Source organism: Pelophylax lessonae (assembly GCF_965119305.1).
Source record: "Pelophylax lessonae genome assembly, chromosome: 1".
Taxonomy (NCBI): domain Eukaryota; kingdom Metazoa; phylum Chordata; class Amphibia; order Anura; family Ranidae; genus Pelophylax; species Pelophylax lessonae.
Genome location: NC_138768.1, coordinates 53,258,878 through 53,277,839, shown reverse-complemented (window position 1 = coordinate 53,277,839; position 18,962 = coordinate 53,258,878). Strand labels below are relative to the sequence as shown.

At 41.9% G+C, this 18,962-nt stretch overlaps 1 protein-coding gene across 1 annotated transcript; it reads right to left on the bottom strand.

Moving 5' to 3' along the window:
- Positions 1 to 9,144: 9,144 nt before the first annotated feature.
- Positions 9,145 to 15,553, bottom strand: ANKRD37 (ankyrin repeat domain 37). The gene is made up of 5 exons (XM_082243374.1): positions 15,209 to 15,553; positions 12,370 to 12,522; positions 12,132 to 12,223; positions 11,811 to 12,022; positions 9,145 to 9,257 (listed from the first exon to the last, which is right to left on the bottom strand). Exons 1-5 carry the CDS (start codon positions 15,230 to 15,232, stop codon positions 9,247 to 9,249), a joined length of 492 nt encoding a protein of 163 aa, XP_082099500.1. The 5' UTR covers positions 15,233 to 15,553; the 3' UTR covers positions 9,145 to 9,246.
- Between the last annotated feature and the right edge of the window lie 3,409 nt (positions 15,554 to 18,962).

Sequence of the window (18,962 nt, the reverse complement as noted above, 5' to 3'; positions counted from 1 at the left end):
CGCAGCAGTTGGCACCTGCATTTCGTCATCATCGGAGACGTGCTGCGATGGTCCTTCCATGTACTCATCTTGAGAAATAAGTGGTTGGGCATCGCTGCACTCAATCTCTTCCACTTCTGGGGCAGGGCTAGGTGGATGGCCCTGTGAAACCCTGCTGACAGAGTCATCAAAAAGAAGAAGAGACTGCTGCATGACTTGGGGCTCAGACTGCTTGCCTGATTTGCAAGGGGGTGAGGTGAAAGACGGTTGGACATCGGCTGCAGGTGCCAACTCTGACCTTTCTGCAGTAGACTGGGTGGGAGACAATGTGAAGGAACTGGAGGCACTGTCAGCAAACCAATCTGCTATCGCCTCTACTTGTTCTTGCCTCAACACTTGTAGAGGCGCATGATGCCCTACCAAATAGTGCTGCAGGTTCTGTCGCCTACTCACACTTGAGGAAGGTGTTTCACTTGTGCGTGTAGCTGGCACAGATCGACCACGTCCTCTCCTTGCAACAGGAGCTCTACCAGCAGCACCACGACCCATGCCACGGCCCCTATTTGACGTTCTCCTCATATTTCTGTAATTTATGATCTTGCCCTAGAAAGGTGTTTATTGAATAGCGGAACAAAACAACAGTATCGCACGGGTGTATCTCACAGTCAAATATGCAAACTATGCCGCAATTTAATTTTTTTACCCCAAAAGGGTGTATATTGAATAGCGGAATAGAAAAAAGGATATAAAACGGTGTATCTCACACGTACAAACACAGACTAGGCCCCGATTACAATTTTTTGTACCCTAAAGGGAGGATGAGGATGAGGAGTAGGAGGAGTTCGGAACAGGAGGCAAACTGAAGCGCCCTGCAATCCTTGGCGGTGGAAGGAGATGCGTCAAACAAATTTAAAAGGTGTATCTCACACGTACCGATACAGGCTATGCCGTAATTTAATTTTTTTCACCCCAAAAGGGTGTATATTGAATAGCGGAATAGAAATTTTTTTATAAAACGGTGTATCTCACACGTACAAACACAGACTAGGCCCCGATTACAATTTTTTGTACCCTAAAGGGAGGATGAGGATGAGGAAGAGGAGTAGGAGGAATTTGGAACAGGAGGCAAACTGAAGCGCCCTGTAATCCTCGGCGGTGTAAGATGCGCCCAAAAAATTGGAAAGGTGTATCTCACACGTACCGATACAGACTATGCCGTAATTTAATTTTTTTCACTCCAAAAGGGTGTATATTGAATAGCGGAATAGAAAAAAGTATATAAAACGGTGTATCTTACACGTACAAACCCAGACTAGGCCCCGATTACAATTTTTTGTACCCTAAAGGCAGGATGAGGAGTAGGAGGAGTTCGGAACAGGAGGCAAACTGAAGCACCCTGCAATCCTCGGCGGTGTAAGATGCGCCCAAAAAATTGGAAAGGTGTATCTCACACGTACAGATACAGACTATGCCGCAATTTAATTATTTTTACCCCAAAAGGGTGTAGATTGAATAGCGGAATAGAAAATATGATATAAAAAGGTGTATCTCACACGTACAAACCCAGACTAGGCCCCGATTACAATATTTTGTATCCTAAAGGCAGGATGAGGATGAGGAGTAGGAGGAGTTCGGAACAGGAGGCAAACTGAAGCACCCTGCAATCCTCGGCGGTGTAAGATGCGCCCAAAAATTTGAAAGGTGTATCTCACACGTACCGATACAGACTATGCCGCAATTTAATTTTTTTTACCCCAAAAGGGTGTAGATTGAATAGCGGAATAGAAAATATAATATAAAAAAGTGTATCTCACACGTACAAACCCAGACTAGGCCCCGATTACAATTTTTTGTACCCTAAGGGCAGGATGAGGAGTAGGAGGAGTTCGGAACAGGAGGCAAACTGAAGCACCCTGCAATCCTCGGCGGTGTAAGATGCGCCCAAAAATTTGAAAGGTGTATCTCACACGTACGATACAGACTATGCCGCAATTTAATTCTTTTTACCCCAAAAGGGTGTAGATTGAATAGCGGAATAGAAAATATGATATAAAAAGGTGTATCTCACACGTACAAACCCAGACTAGGCCCCGATTACAATTTTTTGTACCCTAAAGGCAGGATGAGGAGTAGGAGGAGTTCGGAACAGGAGGCAAACTGAAGCACCATGCAATCCTTGGCGGTGTAAGAAGCGCCCAAAAAATTGGAAAGGTGTATCTCACACGTACCGATACAGTCTATGCCGCAATTTAATTCTTTTTACCCCAAAAGGGTGTAGATTGAATAGCGGAATAGAAAATATGATATAAAAAGGTGTATCTCACACGTACAAACCCAGACTAGGCCCCGATTATAATTTTTTGTACCCTAAAGGCAGGATGAGGAGGAGGAGTAGGAGGAGTTTGGAACAGGAGGCAAACTGAAGCACCCTGCAATCCCCGGCGGTGTAAGATGCGCCCAAAATATTGGAAAGGTGTATCTCACACGTACCGATACAGACTATGCCGCAATTTAATTTTTTTTACCCCAAAAGGGTGTAGATTGAATAGCGGAATAGAAAATATGATATAAAAAAATGTATCTCACACGTACAAACCCAGACTAGGCCCCGATTACAATTTTTTGTACCCTAAAGGCAGGATGAGGATGAGGAGTAGGAGTTCGGAACAGGAGGCAAACTGAAGCGCCCTGCAATCCTCGGCGGTGTAAGATGCGCCCAAAAATTTGAAAGGTGTATCTTACATGTACCGATACAGACTATGCCGCAATTTAATTTTTTTTTACCCCAAAAGGGTGTAGATTGAATAGCGGAATAGAAAAAAGTATATAAAATTGGTGATTTTTCAATAGCACATGTGAACACAGCAGTGTCTTATGTTTTATGTCACGGTCAGCAGCAGGCTATGAAGGGAAAAAAAAAAATTCCCCTTTAAATTTGTAATTTTTAAATAGCAGATTAGTACAGACTATGCCACAACTTAATTTTTTTTACCCCAAAAGGGTGTACAGTATATTGAATAGTGGAATAGAAAAAAGTATATAAAATTGGTGATTTTTCAATAGCACATGTGAACACAGCAGAGTGTAATTTTTAAATAGCAGATTAGAACAGCAATCTGTAGTAAAATATAGCTGAACGCTGCACACAACAGAGTGATAAAAATATTTTTTTTTCTCCCTCCTCCTCAGTGGGCTCAAGGGAGGGCAAAAAGATTGTTCACTGCACCACCCCCCAAACAGCAAAATCGATGTAGATCGTTAACGGACGATTGTTCTGTCCTGTGTCTCCTATCTGTCCCTGCCTAATCTCTCCATCCTGTCCCTAAAATGCTCAAATATCTTTCCCTGCCTACACTCCGACCTGTCCCTGCATTCTTTTCGGGCACAATGTTGTTTTTCCCTGTCTGTCCCTAATCAGCAGCAGCCAGCAGGTATGATGTGTGCTCTCTCCCTACACTACAGCAGACTGACGCACCACGCTGTGTCTCTCGAGCTTATAGAGACATGGGTCACATGCTTCAGATGGCCAATCACAGCTACTAATACATTAGTAGGCATGGCTGGGATGGCTTAAGGCACACCAGTTAAACGCTTGTTGATTGGCTGTTGAAAGCCCGCCATTAAAAGCGCGCCATTACATACAAAACAGGAAATAAAATTACCGAACACGGATTTTAAACCCGAACATACAGTAAAGTTTTCGGGTCCGTGTCCGGGTAGCAAAAATCCAATTATCTGGTACGGACCCGAATAATACAGTCCGTGTTCGCTCAACACTACTCGCCAGGCAACGGCGCCAGTTTTTAAAAATCTAAAGTATTCAAAAACACTGATCTTAAACATCCCTTGTGACTTTAATAAGTAGTAACAGGTACTCTTTATGAAGGGATCTGGGGTCTACAAGACCCCAAACCCCTCCTCTGTCCTTGAAAATATTCAAACCGCCAAAATTGGCATTTTTCAATACTTTCTGTTTTTTGAAACTGGTGCCTTTAAAGAGGAAGTAAACCCTCCTCTGACACTTGTACCTATAGGTAAGCCTATAATAAGGCTTACCTATAGGTACTGTAAATATCTCCTGAACATGTACTGTTTAGGAGATATTTACCTTAGATGCATCCAGTGACGTCACTGGCGCATGCGCTCTGAAGGAACGGCCGCTGGTGCCGTTCCTTCAGAGCCCCGTGTCCGTCGGCTCCCGCGCGCGTGCGCGGGAGTGACGTCACCGCGGCTCCGGCCAATCAGATGGCCGGATGCCGCGATCCCAGAAGACGGGCGACTGGACATGTCACCCGTCATGCAGGTAAGCGGACAACACGGCGGAGGCTCGTTCTAAGGTAAGTATTGCATAATGAGCTAGTATGCGATGCATACTAGCTCATTATGTGTTTCTCTTGCAGGTGGCAAAAAAAAAATGTTGGGGGTTTACAACCTCTTTAAGACTCTAGTAAACAGGCAGTGATGTCATGACATCGTTTCCGGGTTACTATATCCGAGACCCATTCAAAGCTGTTCCTGACTTTGTTCAGGTCTCTGGTGGAGCGGCAGAGGGTGGTGGGTGATGTCCCCTCCTGCTGCTTGTAATAACAGCCGAGCGGCTGATTAGCCACACCAGTTGTTATTACAAGAAAGCCGACCATCAGCTCTAAAAAAAATTGGTACCCCCCGGTACAACCCCTTGAAGCCGAAGGCCGCATATTTGCGCTACGTCAGTGTGAAGAGGTTAACCATTTGCCTACCGGGCACTTTCACCCCCTTTCTGCCCAGGCCAATTTTCAGCTTTCAGCGCTGTCACACTTTGAATGACAATTGCGCGGTCATGCTACACTGTACTCTTTATCATTTTTTTTGAGACAGGTAAAGCTTTCCTTTGGTGGTATTTAATCGCCACTGGGTTTTTTATTTTTTGTAAGCAAACGAAAAAAGGCTGAAATTTTCTTAAATAAGAAAAAGTCTTTCTCAGTTTCTGTTAGAAAATGTTGTAAATACCGTATATACTGGCAATCGGGGGGGGGGGGTTGTCTTATAGGTGGAGTATAAAATGTGAGGACTATTTTACATAGTTTGTTTGGGCCAAGCTGGCTTATGACGAACGTCCCTAATCTCTCATCCCACTGCTCAGATTGGCGGAGTCAGAGAGGTGGGCTGATGATGTTACAACTTCTGACTCGGCTACTCCGAGCTGGCTTTGTATTTATTAATAGAATACATTGCTCGCCGTGATTGGCTCAGCGCAGTATACTGTATGTAGCCGAAGCTACGGTACATACAGTATTAGCGCACATCCAGCTGGTTGAGAGATTAGGGACGTTTGTTTTGGGCTGACAGATTAGTGGGTGTAAACAGCTGCTAAATGGTGTTGCCTCGGAAGGGGGGTAGTCTTATATGGTGAATATAGCTCAAAACCTATGTTTCAACTGGAAAACTAGGGGGTCGTCTTATACGTCAGCATATACGGTAAGTCATTTTTCTCCTTCACTGATGAGGCGGCACTGATAGGTTGCACCGATGGGCACTGATGAGGCTGAACTGATAGGTGGCACTGATTGGCAGCACTTCTGATCGGAGCCCTGATTATCAGTGTAGATGCCCCCTGCATGGATTTACTGATTATAAGCTCTCCTCTACTCACACGCTGTCAGTGTGAGAAGAGGAATGCCGATAACCGGAAAATCCTGTTTACACTGTGATCAGACACAGCTGATCACATGGTAAAGAGCTGCTGTGATTGGCTCTTTACCAAGATCTGTGATCAGCTCTGTCTTAAGGACACAGCAAACACAGATGCCTGCGGATGCATGCGAGACTGCAAGCAGCGCGATCACAGGATGATGTAATATGACGACTCCCAGCAATGTGCGACCACAGTGTTATAGTTCAGCTATAACAGTCGTCAAGAGGTTAAAGTCTCTTTAAAAAAAAAGGTTAAAAAAAAAAAAAAACTGGATAATAAAGAATGGATATACACCGTTGTTTTTTGTTTTGTTTTTTTTCTTTTTATTATTTTCTGTGTTCACCTCTCAATAAGGCTCCGTTCACATGTAGGCGTTTTGGGGCGTTTTTGGGGAGTTTTTCTGCTCTAGGATCAGCTCTCAAAACGCCCAACAAGACAAATCCTATTCATTTCAATGGCCCCTGTTCACATCTGAGCGTTTTGACGCTGTAAGCAAAACGCCCAACGCTCAAAAAAGTACATGAGCTTCTTTTTGGGTAGATTACAGGCGTTTTCCATTGGTTTCTATTCAATCTAAAAACGCCTGCACAAAAAACGCCTGTAAAAACGCCTGTAAATCGCGGAAAAAAACGCGCGAAAACGCTACGCTCAGGTGTGAATGTAGCCTAAAGAAAAGCATAATTGATAAATACATTTTGTATTTGTTTTGTGTTATGTCAATATTTCACTGCACCAAATTTTCTCACATTAGTCAGTCCCCATTCACACAGTCGCGGTGGGTCGCCTGCCATTGATTAGCACAGGACCCGTTCTAATAGGAGGGACACAAGTCGCTCCAACTTAGAAAAAGGGTCCTGTACTACTTTGGGGCGACCTGGAGGCGACTTGCATTGACTTCAATGATATGAAGTCCGTGCATGTCGTGCCTTGGCGCATGTCGCGACTTCACAGGTCGCCCCGGCAAGTCGTGTCGCCCCTGTGTGAATGGGCTCTAATAGATATTCCTCATCACCGAAAGTTTAAAATATATATATATTTAATTTAAAATAAATATATAAAAAAAAGTTATAAATAACAGCCCTGCAGGCTTATGTAATCAAAACATTTATGACTTTTTATAATGGAACTTTTTGGTGATGCGGACTATCTATTGCTAATATCCTATAGGAAGCAAGGTGCCAGAAGCTTGGCTTAGGGATCTGGAGCCCTGCAATTTGTTTGTTCGAGATATAGGGACTGAGCAGCACTTCTTTTGGATTTTATTCTGTATCACAATTTCATTTTTTATTTTTTTAAGCGTAAATTTGGTTTAAGAGGGCAGCATTTTCAATATGAAACCAAAATCAAGAACACGGGGACATGACGTCAAACTAACTGGCGGAAAAGTTCAAAACTAATATTAGAAAGTATTATTTTACTGAAAGCAGAGGCAAAACTAGAAGGGCCTCGGTGCAAGAAACCATGAAGGGCCCCCCAGACCCCTGGCCAGGGCCCTTCCCTTCAAGCCTGGGGCTCTTCCCACTGATCATGGGGCCCTTTACTCCCGATGTGGGGCCCTTTATTACGGTCCCCCAGTGGGACCCTTTCACAAGTTCTGCAGTGGGCCCCCTTCCTGCCATCTTGGGGCCTCCCAACGGTGGTGGAATGGCAGGGCAAGTGTGATCTTTGCGGTCCTGGAAGTTTACCCACTGATGTCAGTAGTTTTTATGTTTTAGTATTTTAATTGTATTGTTTTTTTTATCATTTTATTTTATTACAACCGACTATGACTCTGTCCATTCAGAAAAGGAAGGAGCTGGTAAATTACATATTTACCAACCCCTTCCTGGTTCTCTATTGTGACATCCCCTGCAGCAGCCGGCACAAGTGAACTGGATAGGAGGAGTGGCGGGGGCAGCATACAGAGGAACCAATCTCCTCCATTTTCCTCATGCAGCTACAGGAGGAAAAAGGAGGACAGTGATTTCTCTACATGCTGACCCCACCGCCCCTCCTATCCAGGTGTACAGGGGAGCCACACAGGCCCCCTGGAGCACGAGGCCCGGTTTCAATTGCGACCCCTGCAACCCCTGTAATTATGCCCCTGACTGGACTGAAAGGGTAGTTGATGCTCGGAATAAATTACCAGCAGAAGTAGTGAGTCAGTCAACAGTAAATGGCTTCAAAAGATGCTTGGCACAAACATAGATCTATACTCAGACAATAAAGTTAACCACAAAAAAAAAAAAAAAAGTGGGCATTGCACAGAGCAGGTAAGTAAATGTTTAATATTTAACCACTTCAGCTCCAGAAGGTTTTACCCCCTTCCTGACTAGACTATTTTTTTTTGCCATACGGCACTACGTTGCTTAAACTGACAACTGCACGGTTGTGCAACGCTGTACCCAAATAAAATGTATGTCTTTTTTCCCCCCATAAATAGAGATTTCCTTTGGTGGTATTTGATCACCTCTGCAGTTTTATTTTTTGCGCTATAAACAAAAAAAGAAGATTGACAATTTTCAATTTTGAAAAAAAAAAAACACAACTTTTTTTATTAGTAATGGCGGTGATCAGCGATTTTTAGCGGGACTTTGACTTTGTGGCTGACAAATCTGACACTGACACTTTTTGGGGGACCAGTGACACTAATACAGTTATCAGTGCTAACAGAAATGCACTGTCACTGTATAAATGACACTGGCAGGGAAGGGGTTAACACCAGGGGCAATCAAAAGGTAAAATGTGTTCCCCATGAGTGCTTTCTAACTGTAGGGGGGAGCGTTTTGATTAATGAAAAACAGGGATAAGCAGACACACGAGATCTCCATTTTCCTCTCTGGCAGAACCGATGTCTGCCTTGTTTACAGTTTGCCTCTCTATGAACAATCAAATCACCGTGTTCCCGGGGGACATCTAGTTCGCCGGACCCGCTGATTGGCTCCCACTGTGTCCAATCACAGCCGGTGCTGGGCCTTGTCAACGTGCGCAACCGCGCCCCAGAGCCAAAAACGATGATCTCGTACGGGTACGTGATTCTGCGCTTAAGGGCCGCCTTGCCACAGTATATGTACGCAGGGCAGTCCTTAAGCGTTTAAAATACATAAATAACTGAAAGTTTATAATCACTTTAACATACTGTCCTTTTTTCTTCTTCCATTTATTTTGCTGCCATGGCACTGGAGAAAGGCTAGGCCTATTTGTATCTAATATACACTAACTTTCATAATATTGGAAATCATTGTGTAATAAAAAAAAAAATGAAAAAAACTTTATTGTACAAAACCGTATGTAAACAAAATGACTGAAATAAACATTTTACAAAATTTAAAAAACAAAAAAACACCTCTTCCTTCCTGCAGAGGAGGTTATATATACATAATCCAGCTTAATGTAAGCCAACAGCTCCCAACAAAGGCAGTTTAAAGTCCTCAGTATACATCTGGCCATGGAAGTCTTCTACGTTTCACCATGGAATTCTTCTTTTAGTGTTTTCTTCTAACAATTTGCCATGGAATTCTTCCAACATCTCACCATGGATCTCTTATACATCCGTCAAGGATGTTTTCTGCATCTTGCCATGGACCTCTTCTTGGTTTATGCTCAGCACATATCTAAATAAAAGCTGTGAAGACAACATGGAGGGTCAAACTTTTTATTTTCGGATATTTATTTTCAAATTCCATCACATAATGCAGCAACCAAACCCAGCTAACATCCTAAAATTTACCAGCCGACAGCCTCAGATACAATTGAAGAGACAAGAACTCACTGCTCAAGGTGGTGTAATTGCCTGATGACACACCGGTGCATGCCCCGGCTCGCCTCCATGAAAACTTGATAAAGGAAAAGGAATTGGCAGCACTCCAGGTTGAGTCAAAATCCAGATTTATTGTTTGGACATCCAAATAATGACAATCGTGACAAGGTAGACACGTTTCACACATTGACTGTGTGCTTAATCATTACCATCATGATTAAGCACACAGTCAGTGTGTGAAACGCGTCTACCTTGTCACGATTGTCATATTTGGATGTCCAGTCAATAAATCAGGATTTTGACTCAACCTGGAGTGCTGCCAATTCCTTTTCCTTTATCAAGCCTCAGATACAAGTCTGCCGCTGTAAATGAGTTAGGTTTGCACAAGGTTTATCATGGGAACAATCACTGGCTTCACACCTGTGCATTGGAGTTACGTGCATTACCACAACCTTGTTGTGTAAGAGTGTTTTGTCGCGCTGTCATTTATTCAGGAAAAAAACCCAATAAACACATATGGTACCTGGACACAATATCCGAACCTAAACCAACTTTAGGGTCTACACTCGGGCATCTATGCCCCCCATTCAGTGCTTTCCACGGAGGATGAGGTCAGGCTAGGAGTCCTCCTCGACTCCATGTAATCCACAAAACGAGAGAAAAATCTCAGCCACTGCACACAATACAAGCCCAGCCTAGTCCTGACTAAGACCTGTAGGTGGGGGGCGAAACATGTCGGGGGGTGTGGCCTGGATGGAGTTAGGCTGCTATCACCCATTACATGCTGCGTTTGTATGGTGTGCGGTGGCTGAGATTTTTCTCTACCTGCACACATGTCATGCAATCTGATGCCATGCATTGCTGCAACAGGCTACAGGACCCATTGTTCCTACATGGAGAGCCCACTCAAAATAAGTGAATTCTCTTAACATAAGATTTATTAGCACATGGAAAACACATGCACTGTAAATGTAAAGGGGCCTAAAAGGTTAAAAAATACCAAACACAAACATGAACGGACCCCTCTGTAGCTAAAGTGATACTAAAGACTTGTTATTTTTAACTAAAAGAAAAATAAAAAAAAGAAACATGTTATACTTACTTCCTTATGTTATACTGCTCTGTGCGGTTGGTTTTGTACAGAGCTACCCTAATCCTCCTCTTCTCGGGTCCCTCTTTAGTGCGCCTGGCCCCGCCCTCCTGTTGAGTGCCCCCCACAGCAATCAGCTTGCTATGGGGGCACCCAAGCCAAGTCAGAGCTCCCTGTGTCAATTCAGACATGGAGCCGCAGCCCAGCCCCCTTACTCTTCTCATTGGCTGACTGACTTTCATTGACAGCAGTGGGAACCACTAGCACTGCTATCTCAACCAATGAGGAGGGGAGTCCCGAGCAGCCGAGACACTCCTGAAACATCGGTGGATCTAGATGGACCTCAGGTAAGTATTGAGGGTGGAGCTGCATACAGAAGGCTTTTTATCTTAATGCACAGAATGCATCAAGGTAAAAAAAAAAAAAAAAAAAAAAAAAAAAAAAACCTTCTGACTTTACAATCGCTTTAACTAAATTCTAGTGTGTAGTACTATTATCCAGTTAAAGTCTATCTGAAGCCCTTTTTTTTTTTTTTTTTTTTAATCTCTATTCACATGTCTTGGAGAAGGGTTAAAGCCTCTGCCAGGTTTATATTGCCATAAGTGGGCAATGGAAAATAACAGGCCTAGAGGGTAAATCTTCAAATGGGGAAACTTGTTCTAGTGACAACTAACATGGGATATCTCTCACTTAGGAGAGGTTTCCTTTTGCTTCCTGTTGGGTCTACAGAACAGGAAGTGAAGGGAAATCTCCCTAATGGGACACAGATGGCAAAAAGAAAAAGATGGCACAGTTTTTGATCATTCCTTACTCTATCCCATATATATATATATATATATATATATATATTATATTTATAAATACAAATAAGTAAATGTATATATAAGTTTTATAAATACAAATAAATATATAATTTTTATAAAAATTATATATATTTATTTGTATTTATAAAAATTATATATATTTATAAAAATTATATATACATTTACTTATTTTTTATTTATAAATCTATATAAATAAAAAATATATATATATATATATATACATACATACACTTTTTTTTATTTATTTAATTTATTTATTTATATTTATAAATACAAATAAGTAAATGTATATATAAATTTTTATAAATACAAATATATATATTATATATTATATATATATATATATATATATATATATATATATATATATATATATATAACTTCTTTTTGGTTGGACAGATTCAAATTATGTTATAATGCCTAAATAATTTCCTGTACATATTTTCCTGTACATATCATGTGATTGGCACATTTATAGCATAAATAAGGGTGTATAATTCTCACCATCAGAACGCCGTCTTTTCCCGTGAGAAATATCCAGACTGCTCTGAGCTCTCTTCAAACCAGCCCCGGGATCTTTCAAGTCTTGTACAGAAGACCGCGCTCTAGAAAACGTATCTTGCGTATGTTTAACCACGGAGAGATATTTCGCACATTCAAGGAATCCACCTGACAACGCCAGATCTTCGGCCGTGTGCCCATCTCTATTGCAGACACTGTTGAAGGAGCGGAAAAATAAATATATTACCAGACAGAAATGAATCTATCTGCCGCAATTTCCTTCTCTGACACTAAGTAATCCATCGGACGTCTGCATCTACTTACTCTAATCTTGCTTCGTGCGCGACCAGAAGACTCAGACATTCCATACTGCCGGACCGGGCTGCTTTATGTGCCAGAGTTTCTCCAAACAAGTCCTGAGGAAGGAAGAAGTGCAGATCATGTTACACTGACACGGCATGAAGACAAACATTGCACCAGCAGAAATCTACAAACAGAAGTAAAATAGACAATGGGAAAAGATTTATTATCGGATATTGCAGATATAACATTGGATACATACCTGCTGGTTGATGTCAACTCCGGTCTGCAGCTGCCAGAGCAGAAAGAATGCATGCCCACCGCAGGCGGCTAGGTGAGAGGGCGTCTGTCCCAGCGCGTCCCCTGGGGAATTCACTGCATCGCCCGACTCCATCAATTGGCTGAGACCATCAATCTAAAGAGATTATATTATGGTTAGTAAATATAGATGACCAAACAGAAGTTCAGCCAAAACTTTTTTTTAATCTTTTAATCTAAACCAACGTTGTTGGTTTTTGTAAATAATTATTAGGATCAATTTGATGTTTGTTTTTGACTGCGGTGAAAATAAAATTCAAAGAAGCAGGGTGGAAACTTATTCTCAAATGTACGAATTTCTAAACAGTATATGTGGATTTTCTTTTGGTAAAGACGATTCATTCTAAAACTGAATGTTAATTCAAACAAAATCTTTAACTTTTTCTAACAATTAAATGTTCTGAGAATTACCCCATGAAATTTAATAAGAGCTTTCACATCAATTTTTGTTTGAAATTTTATTAGGGTATTTCCAACTTAACAAATTGCTAAGTGTATTGGTCAGCTTTATTGTCCTGGTGACAACGGTGGTTTCACCATGCAAGTGGAAGAAAATCTGAACAGAAACACGGACAAAAAAAAAAAAAAAAAAAAAGAAAAAAGGAAGAACAAAAAAAAAAAAAAAAACTATTTTTATCTGTAAATAGGAGTAAGTGAAAGCCAAATTCCTGTACGATTTTTCATTGCTGGCTGCCTTAGTACAATTTCAAACTAAAAATTTGTATGAAAATTTGAAAGACATTCCAAGTAGTTGAAGTTTTGGTTTGCTTTTATCATTCGATTTTGGAATAAATGGACTTTACTGAACGAAATCCACCTAACATGGTTAGGAAATTGAATCCAAACAATTGAGGAAGGGGTTAACCCCCAGCATAAAGGAGGGGTCAACTGACAAGATGATTGGACTATCTCGGTACCAATTAAAGAAAAAATATTACAAATGTTTAAAAAAAAGAAGAAAAAAAAAGGATAAACTTTTTTAAATTCTTTTAAAACAAATACATAATAAAATCACATTAATCGCTTAATGACTGGCTTATATGTACAGTATACAGACAGGGGGTCACCAGTAGTGTTTTGGCTGGAAATAATGTTACAATTATTAATCATGGATTCATTTTATAAACAGATGTCCTGTGCTAATGACATACTGTACTGGTTACAAAAAACACTATTTGGGATTTTCAGGAAGGGGGATGGTATGAGGAATCAGAAGGCAATGAGGGAAGGTGAAGGTTCGCTTTAAAATAGGTGCAGACTAATACAGCTATAGTTAGATCCTGTACGGCTGATGTCATGCAAGTAGTTGGATTGTGAAGTTGCTCCCACACAAGTTAGAATGGCCAGATGTTGTTCCCTCGCTGCTACAGAATAATATTCCGGGGCATTCCAGGGCCGTGTCTCAGATGTGCGATTCAGACAATGGCAGCAGCAAAAACCACAAAAGAGAGGCGGCTATTTACTCTAATGGTGTGGCTCAGTTACTAGCCCAGGAATGCTGCAGATTTGCTCTCATTAGTAGAGGAGTGACATCTGTGGTCAGGCCAATGAGAAGACGATACCACAGACTCGGTCACTTAGCGATCCTGTAAAGTTGGGGGTTGCTCAGAGTATATCAGGGATAGAATGACATAGTAATATCAGGGATAGAATGATATAGTAAAAGACCTGAGAAAATTTGGACTTTACTGGCACCAGACAGAAGCAACTACATCAATTGTATAAAAAAAAAAAAAAAAAGTCATATTAATACTAAGCCACTGCACAGGATATTGGCATTATATATTTATTCCTGTTTTTAATGTTTTGTAATAAAAAAATAAATTTATACAATTTATGTAGTTGCTCCTTTCTGGTACCAGTAAAGTCCAACTTTTCTCAGGTCTGTTACTATATTCTCTGGAACGGATGTGGTACCATTCCAAACAGCCACTTAGATCATCTCTCTTTAGGATATAGGGATTGAATGACATATAGAAACGGGTGAGTATTTACACTGCTCTGCATACTGATAGGCTGCTAGCGTACATCTCAGTGTTCCCCTTTGTTAGCAATTTGTCACTACTGTAAGAATTGCCACTGTCACGCATTTATATATAATATATATAGGGAACCTCTGATTCCTCCTGTACTGAATTGTAACTTTACTGTTTACCCCCATGTTGTAAAGTGCCGTGCAAACTGTTGGCGCTATATAAAACCTGTATAATAATAATAATACACAAACAAAAAAAACAAACAGAAATGATATGAGTACCGCTCTGTGTTTTGATTTATATGCACTACAGTCTTTGCTGTGTATCCGAGCCCATTTTTTCTATCCCTGATTTTGGGTGCGTTGACAAAGGGATACTTTTTTTATAACACACATATATATATATATATATATATATATATATATATATATATATATATATATCTATATATATATATATAGATATATATATACACACACACGTTTTATGTATATATATATATATATATGTATGTATATAATATAATTGTGTGACAGTGGTGATTCTTGCAATGGTGGTAAATTATTACATTATTTTAACATTATTCACTGTGTATAAATAATATATTTTATTATTTGTACATACATGACTGTCATATATATATATATTCTCATAAACAGTGTATATACACTTGTAATGTATAACATTATACTTCTATAACATTTATACTACTGTAATGTGTGTATATATATATATATATATTAGTATACACACACAGTGCATTGTATATCTACTAGTATAATATAATAATTGTAATGCATTCTTTACCTCTGTGTCCATATAAAGCTGCATCTTCTCTCTGCAGATGACAAACACTGACCACCGATCTCCGATCCTTACACCCGATGTGAGAACAGAAACTTCTGCTCCTTTCTCTACTCATTCCCCAGCTCGCAGGCCACTCCCCTCAGCACGTACACAAAACAAGAAGCACATGTACCCGAGCCACGCCCAGCCGTAGCGCGATAGGACGGAGGAGTACCGCTTGTCCTCCCTGGGGGAGACGATTGGCTGAGGGGCGTGTCGGGGGCGTTGTTCTGTACGGGGATGATGTTTTGGTCACGTAGGAGGAAGGCTGCGGCTGCCTGGCTGACATGTAGGTTGCAGTGAGGCGGCACGTAGGCTCTGTGCTGGGCTGTCAGAAAGATGAATGGAGGGGGAGGGGAGGCAGCAGCAGCTGGGCCGGATGGTGCACGTACATGGAGGAAGTGTAATGGGGGGGAAGGGAGGTGATTGATCAGCAGGATTATTATTTGTTCTGCTCTGACATTGTCACGTCTACATGGGCGATCAGTGTGCGCTCTGGATGGATGCATTCTTCTCCTATGATGAATTGTAGGGTTAGTGTTGGCATGAGAAGGATATATAGAATATTCTGACACCAGGACCCCTCATTCACATCGCAGTGCCACACTAACATCGTACATTGCATGCATTGCTTGTATTGGTGCGATTTCTTGTGATTGCCCCCCAGAAAACATCCTATCTGCATGTGCGCTGCATAGCGACAACACACCCACCGCCTTAGTTTTTGCATGCGTTGCTGGGCGCTGGAGCTCTTTGATGGGGCTGCTTAGTGCTAGGGGTGACAGCGCTGTTCTGTGATTGGCCTGTAAGCAGTGGCGTACCTAGAGCATTTGGCACTCGGGGCGGATCCTATATCTGGCACCCCCCCCATTTAAAATGTAAAAACACCCGCAAAAATTTGTAATGTCTCCAAGAATATTTATTGCACAAATTTCACAGCCCCCCTATCACAGTGCCCTTTGCAGTCTGCCCCCCCCCCCGTATCTCTAATCACAGTTACCCCTTTTGCACTCTCTGCCTCCCCTGCACAGTCCTACCTTTGGCATAAACAGATAGCTAATTCTATTATTAATGTGTTTAAGTTTGAGTAAGAGATTGGAGACATGCTAAAGGAGATGGTCAGAGATTGCAGACATAGTACAGGAGATGGTCAGAGACTGAGGACATAATGCAGGAGATGGTCAGAGATTGAGGACATGACACAAGAGATGGTCAGAGACTGAGGACATAATGCAGGAGATGGTCATAGATTGAGGACATGACACAAGAGATGGTCAGAGACTGAGGACATAATGCAGGAGATGGTCAGAGACTGAGGACATGATCCAAGAGATGGTCAGAGACTGAGGACATGATACAGGAGATGGTCAGAGACTACAGACATGATACAGGAGATGGTCAGAGACTACAGACATGGCACAGGAGATAGTCAGAGACTGGGGACATGATCCAAGAGATGGTCAGAGACTGAGGACATGATACAAGAGATGGCCAGAGACTACGGACCTAAAACAAGAGAAATCAGAGACTAATGCCCCATACACACGTGCAGATTATCTGCAGACTTTTGTCTGCAGACTTACCAAAACCATATAATATGAGGTCAAACCTAAACACTTTCAATTTGTATGCAATCCGGCAGGCCCTTGCACTACATAGAAAAGGTAAGTCTGCAGACAAAAGTCTGCAGATAATCTGCACGTGTGTATGGGGCATAAAGCCCCATACACACGTGCAGATTATCTGCAGACTTTTGTCTGCAGACTTACCTTTTCTATGTAGTGCAAGGGCCTGCCGGATTGCATACAAATTGAAAGTGTTTAGGTTTGACCTCATATTATATGGTTTTGGTAAGTCTGTAGACAAAAGTCTGCAGATAATCTGCACGTGTGTATGGGGCATTAGGACATGATACAAGAGATAGCCAGAGACTACGGACCGAAAACAAGAGAAATCAGAGACTGAGGACATGATACAAGAGATAGTCAGAGACTGAGGACATGATACAAGAGATGGTCACAGACTACAGACCTAATACAAGAGAAATCAGAGACTGAGGACATGATAGAAGAGATGGTCAGAGACTACAGACCTAATACAAGAGAAATCAGAGACTGAGGACATGATACAAGAGATGGTCAGAGACAACAGACATGGTACAGGAGATAGTCAGAGACTGAGGACATGATCCAAGAGATGGTCAGAGACTGAGGACATGATACAGGAGATGGTTGGTCAGAGACTGAGGACATGATACAAGAGATGGTCAGAGACTACAGACCTAATACAAGAGAAATCAGAGACTGAGGACATGATACAAGAGATGGTCAGAGACAACAGACATGGTACAGGAGATAGTCAGAGACTGAGGACATGATCCAAGAGATGGTCAGAGACTGAGGACATGATACAGGAGATGGTTGGTCAGAGACTGAGGACATGATACAAGAGATGGTCAGAGACTGAGGACATGATCCAAGAGATAGAGACTGAGGACATGATCCAAGAGATGATCAGAGACTACACACATGGTACAGGAGATAGTCAGAGACTGAGGACATGATCCAAGAGATGGTCAGAGACTGAGGACATGATACAAGAGATGATCCGAGACTGTGGACATGATCCAAGAGATGGTCAGAGACTGAGGACATGATCCAAAAGATGATCAGAGACTGAGGACATGATACAAGAGATGGTCAGAGACTGCGGACATGATACAAGAGATGATCTGAGACTGTGGACATGATCCAAGAGATGGTCAGAGACTGAGGACGTGATCCAATAGATGGTCAGAGACTGAGGACGTGATCCAAGAGATGGTCAGAGACTGAGAACATAATCCAAGAGATGGTCAGAGACTGAGGACATGATACAAGAGATGGTCAGAGACTGAGGACATGATCCAAGAGATGGTCAGAGACTGAGGACATGATACAAGAGATGGTCAGAGACTGAGGACATGATACAAGAGATGGTCAGAGACTGAGAACATGATACAAGAGATGGTCAGAGACTACAGACCTAATACAAGAGAAATCAGAGACTGAGGATATGATACAAGAGATGGTCAGAGACTGCGGACATGATACAAGAGATGGTCAGAGTCCGCGGACGTGATTCAAGAGATGATCAGAGACTGAGGACATGATCCAAGAGATGGTCAGAGACTGAGGACATGATCCAAGAGATGGTCAGAGACTGAGGACATGATCCAAGAGATGGTCAGAGTCTTCAGACGTGATCCAAGAGATGATCCAAGACTGTGGACATGATCCAAGAGATGGTCAGAGACTGAGGACATGATCCAAGAGATGGTCAGAGACTGAGGACATGATCCAAGAGATGGTCAGAGACTGAGGACATGATCCAAGAGATGGTCAGAGACTGAGGACATGATCCAAGAGATGGTCAGAGACTGAGGACATGATCCAAAAGATGATCAGAGACTGAGGACATGATCCAAGAGATGGTCAGAGACTGAGGACATGATACAAGAGATGGTCAGAGACTGAGGACATGATACAAGAGATGGTCAGAGACTGAGGACATGATCCAAGAGATGGTCAGAGACTGAGGACATGATACAAGAGATGGTCAGAGACTGAGGACATGATACAAGAGATGGTCAGAGACTGCAGACATGATACAAAAGAAGGTCAGAGACTGCAGACATGATAGAAGATAGAAGAGCACTAGGGGGGCCGGAGAGCAC

Coding starts and splice junctions, on each gene's coding strand:
- ANKRD37 (XM_082243374.1), bottom strand. CDS start 15,232: ATGCAGCTTTATATGGACACAGAG. Junction 12,224..12,369: donor GAGTTGACATCAACCAGCAG/GTATGTATCCAA, acceptor TTCCTTCCTCAG/GACTTGTTTGGAGAAACTCT. Junction 12,023..12,131: donor GCGCACGAAGCAAGATTAGA/GTAAGTAGATGC, acceptor CTCCTTCAACAG/TGTCTGCAATAGAGATGGGC.